At 47.9% G+C, this 17,273-nt stretch overlaps 1 protein-coding gene across 5 annotated transcripts in view; it reads right to left on the reverse strand.

The window, feature by feature from the left end:
• Window positions 1-1,513: 1,513 nt before the first annotated feature.
• The window catches only part of LPIN3 (lipin 3), a 44,654-nt gene continuing 28,894 nt past the window's right edge, over window positions 1,514-17,273 (reverse strand). For all 5 annotated transcript variants that reach the window (XM_019539651.1, XM_019539649.1, XM_019539650.1 and 2 more), the window contains 17 exons: window positions 16,479-16,747; window positions 16,036-16,143; window positions 15,381-15,501; window positions 13,432-13,939; window positions 12,693-12,792; window positions 11,762-11,943; window positions 11,252-11,345; window positions 10,569-10,638; window positions 9,862-9,954; window positions 9,092-9,153; window positions 8,579-8,708; window positions 7,042-7,190; window positions 6,792-6,878; window positions 4,266-4,418; window positions 3,150-3,264; window positions 2,949-3,052; window positions 1,514-2,251 (listed from right to left, as the gene is read on the reverse strand). In XM_019539651.1, coding sequence (XP_019395196.1) covers window positions 2,107-2,251; window positions 2,949-3,052; window positions 3,150-3,264; window positions 4,266-4,418; window positions 6,792-6,878; window positions 7,042-7,190; window positions 8,579-8,708; window positions 9,092-9,153; window positions 9,862-9,954; window positions 10,569-10,638; window positions 11,252-11,345; window positions 11,762-11,943; window positions 12,693-12,792; window positions 13,432-13,939; window positions 15,381-15,501; window positions 16,036-16,143; window positions 16,479-16,747 — 2,490 coding nt within the window. In that variant the 3' untranslated portion in view covers window positions 1,514-2,106. The remainder of the gene's footprint in view (window positions 2,252-2,948; window positions 3,053-3,149; window positions 3,265-4,265; window positions 4,419-6,791; window positions 6,879-7,041; window positions 7,191-8,578; window positions 8,709-9,091; window positions 9,154-9,861; window positions 9,955-10,568; window positions 10,639-11,251; window positions 11,346-11,761; window positions 11,944-12,692; window positions 12,793-13,431; window positions 13,940-15,380; window positions 15,502-16,035; window positions 16,144-16,478; window positions 16,748-17,273) is intronic.

Genomic DNA, 17,273 nt, shown 5'->3' on the forward strand with positions numbered 1-17,273 from the left:
CTGAACACAAGACTTGGATTATTGAGAGAAGCAGCTACAATAAGAGACTACTGTGTTATTTCCAGATCAGTTTTGGCCTGAGGGGGGAAGGAAGCTATGTCAAAGGGACAGCAGGAAAAAATTGTTTGAAACGCAAGTAATTGAAGCTAAGGACTGCAGCAGTTGTTACCTGCAGCACATCCAGTAAATGAGTCTTTTGCTAATCAGCCTGGCATGCTCCTGTTATATTGTATAATGAAAGGGATGGGAGAGCAGATCCCAGAAGGAGACAGGGAGGAGGCTCTGAAGGGTCAGGTTTTTCAGGAGACTTCAAACATGCAGCTACTCCACCATGGCTCTTAGTGCCTGGTTCTGGAGACAGCTGAGCTCAAAGTCTGCCTCACCATGCAGGCAACTGAGCCCCTGCAAAACTTCTGAGCCAGGCAAAGGCTTTTCTTATAGCTCAGATCCTAGGAACACAAAACAGCCCGGAAAGGTGGCAGCTCTTTTTTGTTTTGGGGGAGAAATCACAGCCTCTGGTAAGGGCAGAAATTAAGTCCTTACACCTATTTGGCCTCCCTCTGGACTGTGGCAGTTCTGGGATTCACATTTGCAAGGGGGGAGGGTGGAAGTCAGTGTGCCTCAAGGCATGGTCTCCCCTGGCACCACCTTAAAAAGCCCTGACTGGCACAGAAACGCTCCCAGATGAGAATTAGAGGGACAAGAGCCTAATGAAGGCCTGGGAGCCAGGTGTGAATTCAAACTCTTTCCCTGGGGCAGAAATGAGGGCAGCTGGAACAAGCAACTCATTCCCTGCCAGGAGGACAGGTGGAGACTGTTAATAAGCCTATAAAGTAGACAGACATTGTCATGGAAGAGCAAAAAGCACCAGATATCTCCCCACCATGCCCTTTTTGGCCTAGGTCAGGTACCCCCCAGAGCAGACTGTTTTAAAAATAGCCTTAAGCTCTGCCATCAACTACTTGAGCTCACACAGACTACATGTGCCTGAGTTTTGCTTAAATGGGGTCTGCGCTTGGGAAGCAGAAATGGCAAGGCAGTAGAGAAGGCCCCTTTCCTGGAGGCAGTCACCTGTCAGATCCAATAGGCCACAGACACAAGAACTTTTCCTATTAGGGATATGAAAAAGGCCAAGAATGATGAGAAACCTGGTGCCTAGAGCTCACATCATTAACAGGTTTTGAGAGCACTCTAGAATAAAGCGTCTCACCTTTGGGAGGGAGGCCAGGTAGTATTCCCTCCTGTATAAGACGAGTTGCTACAGAGGCAGAGAAGCAAATTTCCAGACAATATTCAGCAACCTTTGAAAGCTCCACTGAGTGTTTCTAGGCCCTCAGAAATCTGGTGCTCTGTGAGGTAGCTTCACAAGTGACCTCTGTGCCAGCTTCCAGGCCCAGGTCCCAAGCCCTAAGCCTGCTGCCACGCTCTGGGTGAAATCCGAACCTTAACATCAGTTGGGCAATGTTCAAGTGCATCACCCAATTGAGCTGATAATAGCATTAAGAGACATGCAGACCTTTAAGGCACTATTTATTGATACTATTAGGCCAAATGTGGTTATTCACTGACAGTCTGTTCTGGAAGGTCTGCAGCCTCCTAAACAAGTTACTGAGCAATTAAGCTACATCACAGCTGTGCAAAGCTCCGAATGATCACAGACAGCTGGGTACATAACAGAGACCATCACCACCCTTCCTCCTCGCCCCCAGACAGCTGTATTGTAGGCATCAGGACTGCCTGGGATCCTCAGAAGTGGAACTAGCAGCAACTGGAGTGAAGACCCTCACTGAGGACACTCCAGCCAACACCCTTAAAAGCAGCAACAAATCATTTCAAACTCATTAAGAACGTGGAGAAAGTCCCTGGTTTATAAGACAACACATTCCATCCCTAGCAAATATTTTCTTCTTTAAGCCAAGTCTTCCCTCCTCACCCCCACCCCTCCATTTTGCCCTTTCACAAGGGGTTTGCAGTCCACAACATACAATAAAAGAGAAATGCCTCAGTAGCAGAATAGGCAGAAGGAATGGGTAACTGCTTTGTTGGGGCCAGCAAGTAACTATCCTTCCAGGAAAGGTTTTGTTCAGGTCTCCATTAGTAGGTCGGTCAAGAGAAGTCTTCCAAGTCAATGGCAGGCAGTGGAGTCCTCCAGTAGGCAAACTGGCTGTACTCTGGCCAAGACAAAGCAAAGCTCCCTTTCTGACCTAGAGGGGGGAAGATCAGTTCTACCAGCTCAGTCAGTCGTTCGTACCTATGAGGGAAGAGATCAACATTCAGGATCAGAGAAAATCTTTCCTCTTTGACCTTCATTCACTGACCCAGGCACACAAAACATGCTAGCTAAAATGGTGCTTAGGACAGTCCTTACTCTGGGGTCAATGGATGTCCAAGTTAGCCTCTTCTTAATGTTTTGAGCACACTGACAGTTTGTGCAGAGCGCACAGCATACCAGGCCCCACCCATGTGTGGGTGCTAACCCCACTGCTATCACAAAGGCCCCAGAGAGAACAGGCAATCCATGGCCTCACTCTGCAGGACACAACCCTAGTCACAGAGGCCTTTTTTTCCTTAAGGAAAACTTCACAGGAAGAGAGCAAGATAACACTGATAGATAACACTGGGAATCTCTCAAAAAGGGGGAAGGGGTTCAACTCATTCCTGAACCTGCCTGTACAGCTGGAGCTTCCCAAAGATATTGTTTCATGCAGGTACACATTAGCATGCCCCCAAGGAAGGCACAAGCTAACCCCTTTCTCACCAGGGGTCACAGAGGGCCTCTGCACCCTGTCACAGACATTCACTGGCATGAACTTCTTCACCTATTAGCTAGAGGACTTTGCAATCTTCCTCACAGTCTCTTGCTGGACATGAAGAGCAAGGTTGGGTACAGAGGAGAGAGGTACATGGTAGAAAGGACATCCCAGGATAAGAAGAACAGGCAGGCTTACGTGGACTTATGGTTCTTTGTGAGCTCCTGGATCAGCTCCCCCTTGGGATTCACAGTGAATATACGAGACTCTGGCAGCCCCACTTGCTTGTAGGCATAGACATCCTGCCCAAGAAAGGCCAGAAAAGACAGATTAGAGCTACTGAAGCACTTGTCCCCCAGGAGGTCATTCCCCACTAGCAACCAGGAGGGTGCCCCTCACGTTAACTCTGTTCCCAAAGGCGGCGTGAAAGGGCTGCTGTGCCGAGCCAAACAGGTTCCGAATGTCTGTCAAGCAGGCAATTTTGAACACCTCTGGCTTTTTCTCAATCACCTCCCTGCAACATAAAACATAAGAGTATTACGGCAAGGCTGGTCTATGAGCCAGAACATCTTACAAAGCTGTTTCAAATCTTCTGAGGGAAGGTTCAAAGACAGTAAGAGCACCTTACACTGCTGGAGCAACAGTTATGGCAAAGAGGAAGTCTTAGCCACCCTTTCAACCTATCTGGAAGTCTCTAGAATACTAAACATGGAAGATCCCGCCAAGGAAGGAGGAACCCATCAAGTCCTCCCACCTCTTGGGCCAGGCCACCAAATGCCTGGAGATAGAAAGCACTCACTGCATCCATGGTGCTGCAGAGGGAGGGGCTCTTGCAGAACAAGTGGTGATTTTACATAGGATTGCAATGCCAGGCACCATCAGATGAGATAACATAAGAGCAAAGGGGACAAGCATCCAGGCTTCCTAGGTTTCCAAGTCAGGACCATGTTAGGTATTTTTCTTTGCTATTAAAGGCCTTAACTGGTAGGACAGAAGAGGTAAACAAATCTCCAGGCTTAACCCTTTATAGGGCAGTATAACAGCAGTTAACCTAAAAGCCTATGCCTGCAGCGAGACCAATTCCAGGGAACCAGTATCTGGGCTTCAGTACCTCAGCAAGAAGGCATTAGAAAGCCTGTAAGACCTGTCACACATGTACAGGATTGCTGGCTAATATTCCAGATGCTGGGTATTAAGTTTTGGCAGCAAGGTTGGTTTGTGCCTGGGATGGGTGGCAGGCAGGAGGGAGGATATGCCCATAGGATCTATTAAAGCAAAGAAGGGCAAGCACATGATGATCACACGGTGAAGAAGTCTGTATGGGCCTCTGCACCCCTCTAGTCTGTCACATTACTCCCATCATTGCAGGGGGCCTGCCAATGTCCTCCATCTCATGTCCTGGAGAAGCCAACCTCCCCACAGAAAACAGAGCCCAGGAGGAGCCATCCCAATGGAGAGAGGCAGAAGCAAGCACAAGCACAGCTGTTCAGAGGCAGCTGTCCTGTGGTGTATTACCTGTGAAGAGCTGAGAAGAGGCTGCTGGGGGCCAGCAGGATGGGGCCCTTTGGGAGGGCACAGCCCTGGTCGTTGACCCATTTCAGGTACCCTTTGGTGATATGTGCCATGCCAATGGCCCTGGCTGAACAGTAGAGGAACTTATAGCCATTCCTAGAACACAGCAGGCAGCAAGTGTCAGATGCCTGGCTCCTTTCCACGTGAGATCTTATTCCTTTAAGCCCCTTGCCAGGATTGAGTAGGGGAGGGAATTTGGGACCTGTACACTGAGGTTATCCAACCCACCACTCCCCGCTCAGCACTGCAGCATCCCAGCAAGGCTGCTCTTCAGTGCTCTGCTATCCTGGAGAGGAGAGTGCACAAGCCATTCATCACAAAGCACCCGGGCCAGGCCCCACAGGAAGAAGCTGTTAGTAAGCTCTCCCCAGACTGTACTCATCAAAAAAGCCACCACGCCATTAGAATCATAGAAAATTAGGGTTGGAAGGGACCTCAGGAAGGCATCTAGTCCAACCCCCTGCTTAAAGCAGGATCATCCCCAAACAGATCATCCCAACCAAGGCTTTGTCTAGCTGGGTCTTAAAAACCTCCAAGGATGAGGAGTCCACAACTCCTCTAGGTAACCTGTTCCAATGCTTTACTACCCTCCTTGCGAGAAAGTTTTTCCTAATATCTAACCTAAACTTCCTTTGCTGCAACTTGAGGCCATTGCTCCTTGTTCTGTCATCTGCCACCACTGAGAACAGTCCAGCTCCATCCTATTTGAAACCACCCTTCAGACTGTTAAAGGCTGCTATTAAATCCCTCTGTCTTCTCTAGGCTAAAAAAGTCCAATTCCCTCAGCCTCTCCTCGGAAGTCATGTGTCCCAGCCCCCTATCTATTTTTGTTGCTCTCTACAACTTGTCCACATCCTTTCTGAAGTGGGAGGCCCAAAACAGTACTCCAGATGTGACCTCACCAGTGTAGAATAGAAGGGAATAATCACTTCCCTCTATCTGCTGGTAACACTCCTACTAGTGCAGCCCAGTAAGCTGCACCCTCTCTACAATAAGGGCACACTGTTGGTTCAGCTTACTGTCCACTGTAACCCACAGGTCCTTTTCTGCAGAAAAGGATCATTTGATCATGATCATGCAGCAAGGTCTTCTCCAGCTGGCAGGAAACTGCTTTAGCAGACCTGCAGGATGCTTCCACCATAGCATACCATAATGCTTCCACCAACTCACTATAATGCTTCCTACCTCCTACCCAATACATTCACTCCTTTTGAGAGAAATCCAACCTGGAAGACTTCTAGGAGACAGAAGAAAGGACTCCCTATGTCCCCTTGCAATTCTGTTTGATATATTACACAAAGCAATACTCAAAGGGGATTAGAAGCACAGGGTGGGCAGCAGATAACATGAACAGAGCAGTAAGCAGTCAGTGATCATGATCAAATTCCTACCACACACAGCACAATAGAGCTTGGCACAAGTGCTGAAAGAACCTAAAAGGTGGACTCATGAGGAGGCTTTGTTGTTGCTTTGTCATTCAAAAGTGAACCTAGAGAATGAGAGATTTCATCATCTTCTAAGAAGGTTTACATCAGGCACTGAGCTCATGTATACACAGCACTTCTACCAGGCAGAGCAGGCACAGGGTGCTGACAAAGGCAGTGAAGCTGGGCTATTACAGAATAAGAGGCACTAAACATCCAATCCACACAGAAGGCAAGAGATTCAGGGTACAAATTCTACTGTACGGAAAGATGATTCAGCTGTGGATCCCAACAGCCTCCACTGAATGAAACATGCAAGTGAAAAAGGGCTCACCCCTTTTCCAGCAGTCCTGAGCCAGGACAGAAGAACTCTGTCTCCTCCTTGTGCTTTGCTCACTAATTGAGGAAGCATTCTTAAGTCACCCAGACGCATCAGAGCGTCAGACAGGTCAAATCATGTACACACAGTGCCCCTTAGTGGTCACATCATCTGTGGGCATCCTAGCATTTGAAAACCAGGGTCATTTAGACACAACCGCCCCACCCACCCTGTAGAGGGGCAGAACAGCAGCTAGAGTCAGCTTCTTCCTTCCTAATGAATGAAACCCCAATTATTTTGGTAGCAGTTAACCCCACAGTGCTAACAGAAGAGAGGCGAGTTCAATCATAAAGCTGCACTACAAGGGGCCCTTGTACCTTCTCTCAGGACATCTTTGTATCCCAAGCTCAGCAAAATCAGCACAAAAAGCATGAAAAGGCCACCAGGGAGCTGAGAAGCTCCTTAAACTACTCTGGCTTTATCTGTTATCACCATCTCTAAGCCTACTGCTAGGTGGGCAGGGAGGACAGGACAGCTCTCCTCCACACCAGCAGCATTGGAGAGAGGAAAGTTTCAACATAACCATACAAGAGACAAGAGGGAAGCGAGGCCAGGTCCCTTCCCTATGGGAAGAAGTCCCCAGCCATGGGCTCCCAATACTCTGCTCCATCCCCACAGGGCAGAAGAAGGATACCCAAACAGAGCTCCTATTTATCCAATACCTACAAATGGATTTTGTGATAGAGTTTGGCAATCCCATGGTGAGTCCAGTCTTTTCCCAGATGTGGCAAAATGTGACCCAGAGCATCAGACCTACAAGGACAAAGGCTAGTTAGGCCAAGCAAACCAACAGAGATTCAGAACACAGGGCTCAGAGTTGTAGTAAATCACCACAACCACTTGAACAAGCCTTTCAATGGCGCATTTGCCTTGACAGAGTACACCACAGAGAAGGGGAGAAAGAGCAGCCCCTTACTTGGTGATGGTCCCATCAATATCCGAGATCACCACCTTGTCATCCCATCTCCACAAGTAGATGGTGGCCTCACAGCGACACGTGCCCTGGTACTGGGTGGTGATGCTGAACACCACCTCGTTGGGGCCATCCTGCAGATTCAGCCTCTTCTATATACAGAGAAGAGAAACACATAAGCATTCACATAGCAACATTCCTTCCAGGAGAGCTTCAGGAGTAACATGCAAGGCCGCATTTTTACCCCGGCCAGCTGTATTCCCATAGAAATACAAGAGAAAGGGACATACATGGGCATGTACATGCAAAATTACACAGCTTCCACACTTACTGAAATACAGCCCCTCCCTGGTTTAACAGTACTCACTAAGAAACCCGATGAACAACAGCTTTAAACTATAACCAGTTGAAGCCAGGGCCCATTTCAGGGAACAAATAAGGAATTACTAAACATTGCAATTTGGCCAAAACATCCAGGTTAAAGACACCCATCCTTGCTGAAAGGGTCATGGGGTCATAGAATCAGAGAAGTCGGGTCAGAAGGGACCTTGTAGATCTTCAAGTCTGACCCCCCACCTGGGCAGGAGAAAAACTGGACTCAAATGATCCCAGCTAGGTAGGCATCAAGCCTCTTCTTAAAAGACCCCCAGAGTAGAAGCCAGCACCACTTCCCTTGGAAGTTGGTTCCAGATCCTAGCCGCCCTGAATGTGAAGTAGTTCTTACGGATGTCTAATCTAAACCTCCTCTCCAACAACTTGTGGCCGTTATTCCTTGTTATGCCAGGGAGCGCTAGGGGAAACAAGGTCTCTCCCAAACCCTTCTGGTCCCCCCTAGTGAGTTTATAGACAGTCACCAGGTCCCCCCTCAGCCTTCTCTTGTGGAGGCTGAACAGCTTCAGGTCCCACAGTCTCTCACTGTAGGGTCTACCCCGTTGTCCCCGGATCATGCGGGTGGCCCTCCTCTGGACCCTCTCAATGTTGTCCACATCCCTCCTGAAGGGAGGCGCACAAAACTGGACACAGTACTCCAGCTGTGGCCTGACCAGTGTCGCGTAGAGGGGGAGGATCACCTCCTTGGCCCTACTTGAGATTCACCTGTGGATGCACGACAAGGTCCGGTTAACCCTGCCAACTGTGACCTCGCATTGTCGGCTCATGTTCATCTTGGAGTCAATAATGACTCCAAGATCCCTTTCTGCCTCTGTGGCAGATCTGTCCCATGTATTGGGCGTAGCATGTAGATCCAGTCCAGGGTGCTGCAAATGCTGGCATGTGAGTCCAATCTGAGATCCTTAGGCAGACTGTCGATCCACAGGCCAGCTGATAGGGCTCTATAAGTTGACACCCCTGGCCTAGACCAAGATGCCCATACTTGGATGCCTCAAGGGCCTAAATATTTTTGCTCAAGTCAAGATCATCACTTTAAGAATGATCTCAAACTAGAGACAGCCCTAGTAAAAAGAACTGTATTTCAGTCTCAGATAGCAAGAGCCATACTCTGAATCAATTCAAAGAGTAAAAAAAACCCCAAAAAACGTACAATCTGATCTGAAGACAGTCTCAGAGATTTCTTATAGGTGGGAAGATACTTCTGTGCTGTGGCATCTGTTATCAAAACGGTCCCTGGGGATGCAGGTTCTTCGTCACTGGATGAAGGCCCCTCAGTCTGTCTACACACACACGGAAGCAGAGAGAACAAATACTGCTTTATGGCAGCAGAGACAGATGGTAGCAGTAAGTAGGCATGGACAACTTTGTTCAAGCAGATGGGATCACCATGATGACCCTTACTGGATGTGTCATAGGGACAAGGATTTCCAATTTCAAATGGATGGTCTCGTGATGCTAATGGAAAGCCAAGCACCCCACCCCCCTTTATTTACTACACCCCAGCCTTCTTCCCTTCCAAAGGGGAGGAATGGATACCCACCAGTCCCACTCACAGGGTTAAACTTGGATGGAATAATTCACTTAAAGAGATAAAATGGCTGATAATAAGGCCCAAAAAGGAGCCATGCCTGCCTCCACTACCAGCCAGTCAAATAGCGCTTACCTCTGTGGAGTGGAGCCCTGCTGCAGCGCTTCTGTACTGGCATGTTCTGCACTGGGTTCATGCTGTGGACAGAGAGGTTCATCCTTAGCTCCATGAGGACAAACCCTGCTGGACACTCAGAGGGCAGGAGCATAGGCTACCATGCTTTTCTGTCTGTCGGAGTGGTACTGTACAGCTCCTTACCACAAGAGGGGAAGAGAAGCACCCTATGAAAACCACTAGGCCCTATTTTAGTTGTGCTGGGGGGGGGGGAGAAGTGGCAATCTGACCTAGTCCCAGGTCTAAGAGAAGATCTAGCTGCAGTGCAAGCCCCTGAGTGCAGGTGAGGTAGGAAATGCCCACCCTGACTCCAGTTCCTACCATATTTTCTGTCAGAGACAACATGCACTGGGAGCTGTGGTAGGGTAACAGGTAGCTTTACTAAATGAAACATCCCAGGGTAGTAAATCCAGGTGTAGACCCAGAGACAGAGTTAATGTCCAGTTCCTAACAGAGCTCTCACAGCTTGCTCTACAGCTCAGGCACCAGCTTCTAACAGCACCAGAGTTTCTGGAAGTATAAGAGTGGCCCTCAAGGGACACACTGCAACCATCTACTTTCATATATTATTGCCCCTGCTGTCAGCTTCAGCCTCACTACAAGGTCCCTCTGTGGTTTGGCATGGGTGCATGAACAGAGAAGGGATGAAACAACTTGTCCATCTCTGCTGACACTGTAGCAATTGCAGCCACCACATATGTGCATGCATGCACACGTGTGCGCGCACATACCTCCTCACTAGGGAACTCTTTTCTTCTCCAGGAAAACCACCACCTGCCACTCTTCTTGGGCATCTTCTCCTTCACCAGCCGATCAATGGTGCTCTGTGAAAGTGAGAGCACATTAGAGAGGAGGCCTGCTGCATGGTAAATTATTTCTGAGCCCACAGGAATCCCCTGTACAGTGAATGTTCTCACAGCACTTCCACCTGCAGGGCTCAGCACAGCGATGGGAAGGTTCCTGGGCTGATGGGGAGAAACAGCTTGAAGCCATTGCTGAAGTTCAGCTTCTGAAAGGCTTCTCCCCAACCCTCCCTCCTCACCACACAGTCCTGAGAAACTTCATGGCACAGAAATGGGGACACTTAGCAAGGGCCAGAGCACACTCCAAGTTCTATCACAGCGCCAGGCATCTGGCTCAGCCCTATCCCTAGACAACCATAGCTCTCTTCAACAGGTCAGTTTGGCAAGAAAGAGCCTCCCTTACCAAAATTTCATTCTTTAGGCACACACTATGGCATATTAGCATGCCAAGTAGGCCTGTACCTACCTAAATTCAGCTCTGGCCTAGGTGAAAGGAAAGGATAATCAATGCACTGCTACAGGGTGGAGCTGGAAGGAGACTGGAAAACAGGACTTTTGGTTCCTGTCCCTAATTATTTCCCAGACTTATTGCAAGAAGCCACTTGAGGCCAAAGCATACCAAGTATACCATTTACCTTGGGAATGTTCTTCTGGAATGCCTGTAAAGAGAGGATCATAGGAGCAGCCACTGCCCAATTATAATACCTGGAAGAAGCAAGAGGTAGATGAAGGTCACTACCCACAGAAAGCTAATACCCCATTGGACTGATGAGGATGGACCAGGAGGCTAGACCTTTACAGGGCCTGAATCAGGCAGAACAAAGGATGCAAGTCCTTGGAAACGAAATCTGGTTACATGTTAAGCTTGTGCCCAAGTACTGGCTGGTCACAGGTCACTCGGCCAAATCCTGCATCAAAGCCAAGCATAAAAGTAGGGGGTTTAGACTGAACATGGGCAGTGGCAGAGAGAAAGAAAATGAAAGACAGGGATAAAAAAAAAAAAAAAAAAAAAAAACAATCAATTGATCACTCAATCCTGGCCAGTCATAGCACACAACCCATGACAAGCCACTAGGATATCTTGGCTGAGCTTCAAGATGCAAAAAGAATATTTACCCCTGGAAGGAGCCATTTCCCAGCTGGGAGGGTGAAGTTCTGAGCATGGCTCACAGAACAGCCCAGAGGGTTCAAGCCTAACTCAGTCACTGCAGTAGAAGTAGCATCTGTCTTGGAGACTCAGACAGTAGCTTTATTGAGAGTGGTGCCCTATATATTCCACTAGATTTGGAAGCTGACAAACCAGAACCAGGCTACTCACTTCTTGTGGATCAGTATCACCAGGCTGGGGTCATCGAGGACTCCTGGGTTCTTAGCAAACTCCTGGTATGAGATGATGTGCTCCATGAACTTCTCTAACAGAAACAGGAAAAGGAGATGAAATACTAGCACACCAGCTCCTGGTCATTCCCTAAGTGGAACCTGGGCTTGTATCCTTCACTGCTTCACACATACGGCAATTTAAAGGCTGTCAAGACAGAAGTTCCAATGGCCAGGTGGCCTTAGACTCTTCAGGGACAGTGCCATATTTCCATGTATCTGTTCACTTTTCTGCTCTGTTTACTGACCCGTAGTTAGTTCCTCTACTCCTCTGCCCCTCTCTATTCTGTATCACATCATCTCAGGCACCCTGCCCTCCCTCCAGCATTTCTACCCCTTAAGGAGCTATTTTTCATCCCCTTACAGCAAACTCTACCCAGCTGATAAAGACATCCCTGTTGGTGCACTGTGCAAGTTCCATAGTATAGACTCTTCTCTCCCTCACACCTACCATGGGAGATCTCCCTGTTGTCCCCAAGACCTCCACAAAGAGATAGTGCAACAGGGGACATCCCTTCACAGGTGAAGTCTGACAAGTTCTCGGTGCCGCTGTCAATCGCAGTTCCAGCCGGCAGCTGGCTGCTGCAGAGGCTTCCGGGATCGGTCAAGGGCTTTGAGCTCAGTTCCATATCACTATTAACAACAGAAGGAGCAGTGACAATACTGTGTGAAAGTCAGATCTATGTCAGCGGGGCCAGAGTGCGACAACTAACACCCCTCCCTCCCCTTACAGCGGACATTTTTAAGTATGAACAGTATGATGGACATGCACCTCATACCATAGGCAATGGAAGTATGTGGTGTCAAACTACAAATGGAGACATCTTCTACAAACCCAGCTTAACCAGGTGATCTCAATGGCTCCATTCCAGAGCATGAGATGAGTAGTATCTCCTGCTGAGTGAAATCCTAAGCAGCTCACTTAGGAATAAATTTGGGCCTAATATGTATGGCTTCTGCTTGATCCATTATTTTAAGGACAGGTAGGCAAATTGGAGCAATGTCCATTGCATGAATGCTGGACTGGGTGCATAGTGGAGGTATCTATGCAGTTTCCTGGAGCCTACTCTGCCTCTGGCATAAAGCATAAGCTAAACTGCATTGAGAAATCATGATGCTGTTAAAGTCTTCATTTAGCATGGCTCAGGAGTCCTATTAGAACAGTCTTCAGTCCCAGCAATAGCACAGACTGGAATTATGCCAATACTGTAGTGGGACCTCAGTGGTTTTTATTTAGGTCTGTTACATCTATCAGGTCATTTGGCATTCATCTGTGTCAAGGGAAAGATCCATCTTTTCTTGCTACAAGGAACTGAACAATCCCTCCAGGGTTAAGAAGCTGACAGAGCACTGGTAAGAGAGTAGCCTAATAAACTCAATACCTTTTAGGAAAATAAAGTGCCACCTGGTCTTCATCCAGGTTGGTGAGATCCTCCAAGTAGATGTCACTGGGACCCAGATGATGACTTCTTTTTGTGGAGCCTCAACAGACAAACAATACAAAGAAATACAATTCGGCCAGCATTTCTCCAGCCCACCAGAATCTTACAAGAGAGAAAATCAATAGCATCTCTCCCCATGAAGTCTTCTAAAAATTGAAATAAGTCAAAGATGGCGTCTCAGTTGCTCTGACACAATTTTCCAACAATCTTGACAGCAGCAACACTGCCAATGCAGGAGAACATTGAAATGGGACCAGTTATAAAAAGACTGATAGGTCTGTCTACTTCCATTCTCCGAGCTAAGAAGAATGCAAACCAAACACTTCTCCAGCCACCTCACAAGAGGCTGTTTGCAATTAGCATAAGTCTGTGTGAGGTATTTGGATCGATATTTCTTTCTGCCTTGCTAGGCAGGGGTAAATCCAAGTAACTCCACTCAAGCAAGTGGATTTTCCCTTGGGTTTTTTCCTGGTATAAAAGTAAGCTTTGGCTCAGTGTTATCACCTGTGCCCAAGTGCTCAGGAGTCACCTAGAGATGGCTCTGCTGGAAAACATAGGTTGCAGATACACAGCTCTATGAGAAGCTCTAAGTGCCTTATCGGGTCAGACCAATGGGCCAATGACAGTCCCTGCATTAAAGGGACAAACAGCACCTGTAACCATGTAAGCCCCTGCTTACCCTGCTTCCTTTGGTTTTCCAGTTTGGTTTCCAGGATGTCAGCAGGCTGGGTGCTCTCCAATTTTGTTGGCCTCATGGCAGGTGCCTCTTGAACACCAGAAGGATCCAGCTGCAGGACTTGCTCAGTTGTGGCCTCCAGGGTCTCCTCTCCTCCTTCTGCAGCCCCTGCCTCTGGCTGCTGCCTTGCTCCCTGCTCCTCTGCCAGGGTGGGGGAGGCCGCCAGAGAACTCTCTGCTGTGTCTGCAGACTCAGTCACAGGGTGCATGTCCTTCAGCACAGGGAAGCCGTTTCCATTTTGGAAGACAGGTGTTGGCCTAATTACAGGTGTGGTACAGGAACAGGGCATGCCCTGAGAATCCACTGTGACCAAGTCACCTTCCAAACCCGCCGTGATGGCTAGGAAGTGGGTTGTCTCACCCACTGGGATGGGAGTCGTCGTGGCAACAGTCGCTGTTGTAGTGACAAATGCTGTGGACTTCACTGGTTCAACTCGCTCTGATTTACTCACCTTCAGGAAGTAGGGAAAGTAAAACAAGTGTCAGCCCACTACGTTCTTCTCCAAATGGGATCAAGCGGCGCCTCCTTCCCTCCCAAATAGGTTTCTAAGCCCTAGCTGGAACGGTGCAACCATTAGTCAGGACACATACTTGAATGGTGGGGTGAACCAAGCGCCCCAGCCTGGACAAATGTCTTCTACACCCTGCTCTCCAGGATCCCCAGTTTAGAGGAAAGAGTATGTGATGTAACCTGAAATACTGCAGCTTTCCTCTAAAAAGCCATCCTGGGATCAGCACCTTTGCACCAGTATAACTACATCCACACCAGGGCATTTTACCCCAAGCTCCGCTGGTTTCACAAAGAGTTAGTGCAGCACAGAAGCTGAACACAGACAAGACATTATTTGGTTACTGGACTGCAGATGCATATAATATGTACGTGTATGTGCAACTGGAATGGGAAGAGATGTTGCCACTGGTTATCAGTAAAGAACTAGGTCAAGCACACATTATACAGAAAAAAAAGCAATATTTAAAGAGAACACTGAAAGTAAAAAAAAAAAAAAAAAAAATGTTGAAGAGTCAGAAAGTGACAGAATTAAGATGACCCACGCACATACCCAATTCTCTCTCCCTTCCAATGAACCCAATAAGCCCAAGTGCAAATGCTTTCCAGGCCCATCTAGTTAGCTGCTTTAATCTTGTAAAGCAAGATTTGTAGATACAGCCACAGTGGGCGCTCAGAAAGCAGGCAGCCTTAATGTAGTGCTATTTTGCATGATCAGATCTAGATTACAGACAACGGCCACATCATCCAGAAAACCAGTACCTACTTGTACATGGAGTAGGTTACACAGCAAATTTACATTATGGGCCTGCTGATGCCAGAGCTTTGCCAGCAGAGCCATAGTGGTAGAGATATGGTGTATAAAAAGTGGGGGGTTGGCCTGCTTAGCTGCACCACCTTCCTCAGTGATATAGGTTCTGCTGGCTTTTTCTGTCAATGTATCTGTGTCCACATAGGGAGGCTCCTGACACAGCTACGTCAGCCAGCATACTCCTAGAAGGCATATAGCTTTGCCAGCAAAACTATGTAGGATAGACCAATCCAGAGACTCACTCCAGCAGGTCTCAGCCTCATATAAAAGCAAAGAACAGGACCAGTGGGTCAGAGGCACTAAAGACAAGAAAAGGAAGACTAAGATGCGCTGAACCATGGATTTAAAGCAGGCCGTGCAGAATGCAGAGTTCCTCTTGAACAAAGGCAGCAACAACCATAGTTCATTTTCACTTATTTGAGAAAATGAAAGGGCAGCCCAAGTATCAGGACAATCATATTTTCTTCCAAAGTCAGGCATTGGCAGCCCAAAGGCATAGGATTCAAATGTGTGGAAGCTCAGTTGTGTCTTTCTGAAACAATCCTCAGGGATTATTTGTGCCCTGTACACTCACCTGAGGAAGCCTCCCCCAGGCCCACTGCATATGAGACTCAGCTCCAAGAGGGGATGGCTCAGCAGGTTTAATCTCCAGTTCAGAGTCACTTTTAGGGGAAGCTGGACGGCTTGGGGAGAGGCTAGAGAGAAGAAAAGGAAATGACAGACCCTTTCAATTTCCACAGCACCACAGCTCCCCTCCTCTTTACCATCCTCAGGTCAAAACCCTGAGGTCTCAAATGAGCTCAGGGCACCATTGCGCTGGATTCCATATTACATGTGAAAAAGACCATTCCCTCACCAAGGGACTTTTTAATCTAAAAAGGCAAAACAGACAAAGACTGTGTGCCTGCTTCCCTTCACAGATGTGAAGGGCCTTACGTATGGGTACACAGCAAGTCAAAGCAGAGAAATTTGTTCCTTGATTCTAGCCCAGTGCCTCTGGACCACACTACTCCCAAGACCCTTCTCCCGACCTTTCTGTCCACTCAGATTTCTCCTTGCAACTTCACAATGTCATGGCCTGAGCAGGGCTTCTAGCTTTCTTTAACACTATTCACACATTTGTGAGCCAGGGAAGGTCCATTCCCTGCTGCTTTCTAGTCTATTGAGCTTCCAAAAGCCATTCTAAGTTTTCATCAAGCCACATAATCACTTCATTCTGCCATTATTACCTCTCCAGTGGAGCCACCTCCCCATCAGAATAAGGGTAGATCTCTTTGGATAGTGAGGGTCCAATCTCCTCTTCTGGCATGTCAGTGAAGGAGAAATAAACTGACTCTCTGTGAAAAGAGAAGAAACAGCAGAGATGAAGATGGAATTGCCAACCCTGAGTCTTGAGCTTTGCAGATAAATCTGGCCAGGACTTTACCCTAATACTAGCAGTATGTGCAGAGGAAAGAATCCAAACATACATGTACACTGGCTTAGCTTCCCCAAGGTGTTGCAGTAACATAATGGTGATGCAGGGGAGCAGGATCACCACCATTTGGTATGGAAAGTTGCTTACCTGGCATCACACAGGCCAATCAGTGTGGATTCTGATGGCCTCAAGCCATCACATCTCACTGCCTTTAAGGAGTCCCAGAGAGACAGATAGACCCCAGGCCTCACTTACGAAGGAGTCAGCTGTTTCTGCTTTTCCTCAAGAGACCTTTCACTCTCCGTTCCTTCCTGCTCTTCCACGGTGGAGTCTGCTGCCTCCTTCCGCTTTGGCTTCTTCTTGCGCCGCCTTTTCTTACGAAGGGTCATGTTGGAAGTTGATGTTTCTGTCTCTCCAGACAGACTGAGTTTAGAAACTCCAGGCTCCTGAGATGATCCGGCTGTATGATCTGGGCTTTCTTCCAATGGGATGGGTGAAGTGCAGAGACAAGAGGGGATGTTTCCCTGGAAGGGAGATAGAGAGAGGTAATTGTTGTTAACCTTTGACCCCCTGGTCCTGGATCCTAAGACCCCTTCCTGAAATAATACACACATGGAACCCTTTCTAAAATAACCACAAAGTACCTGTGCCCTTAAATGAACACCCAATTCAACCCTGCTAAAGAAAGATTTTACGGGGGACACAGGTAGGGTAGAAAATCAAGACTACACAGACACAGACACATAGCGCAAGGCAGCAGAGGTAAACTTAGATTGCAACAAAGGAGAATTAGGCTGGATATTAGGAAAAATTTTCTAACCATGAGCATGTTTAAACTTATAATTGTTTAGACAGGAATGATTTCATAGATTTCATAGACATCAGGGCTGGAAGGGACCTCGGGAGATCATCGAGTCCAGCCCCCCACTTGAAGGGCAGGAAGTCAGCTGGGGTCATAGGATCCCAGCAAGATAAGCATCCATTTTGCTCTTGAAGGTGTTCAATGTAGGTGCTTGAACCACCTCCGATGGCAGGCTGTTCTAGACCTTG

This window comes from Crocodylus porosus, unplaced genomic scaffold (assembly GCF_001723895.1).
Source record: "Crocodylus porosus isolate Cpor-Errol unplaced genomic scaffold, CroPor_comp1, whole genome shotgun sequence".
Taxonomy (NCBI): domain Eukaryota; kingdom Metazoa; phylum Chordata; order Crocodylia; family Crocodylidae; genus Crocodylus; species Crocodylus porosus.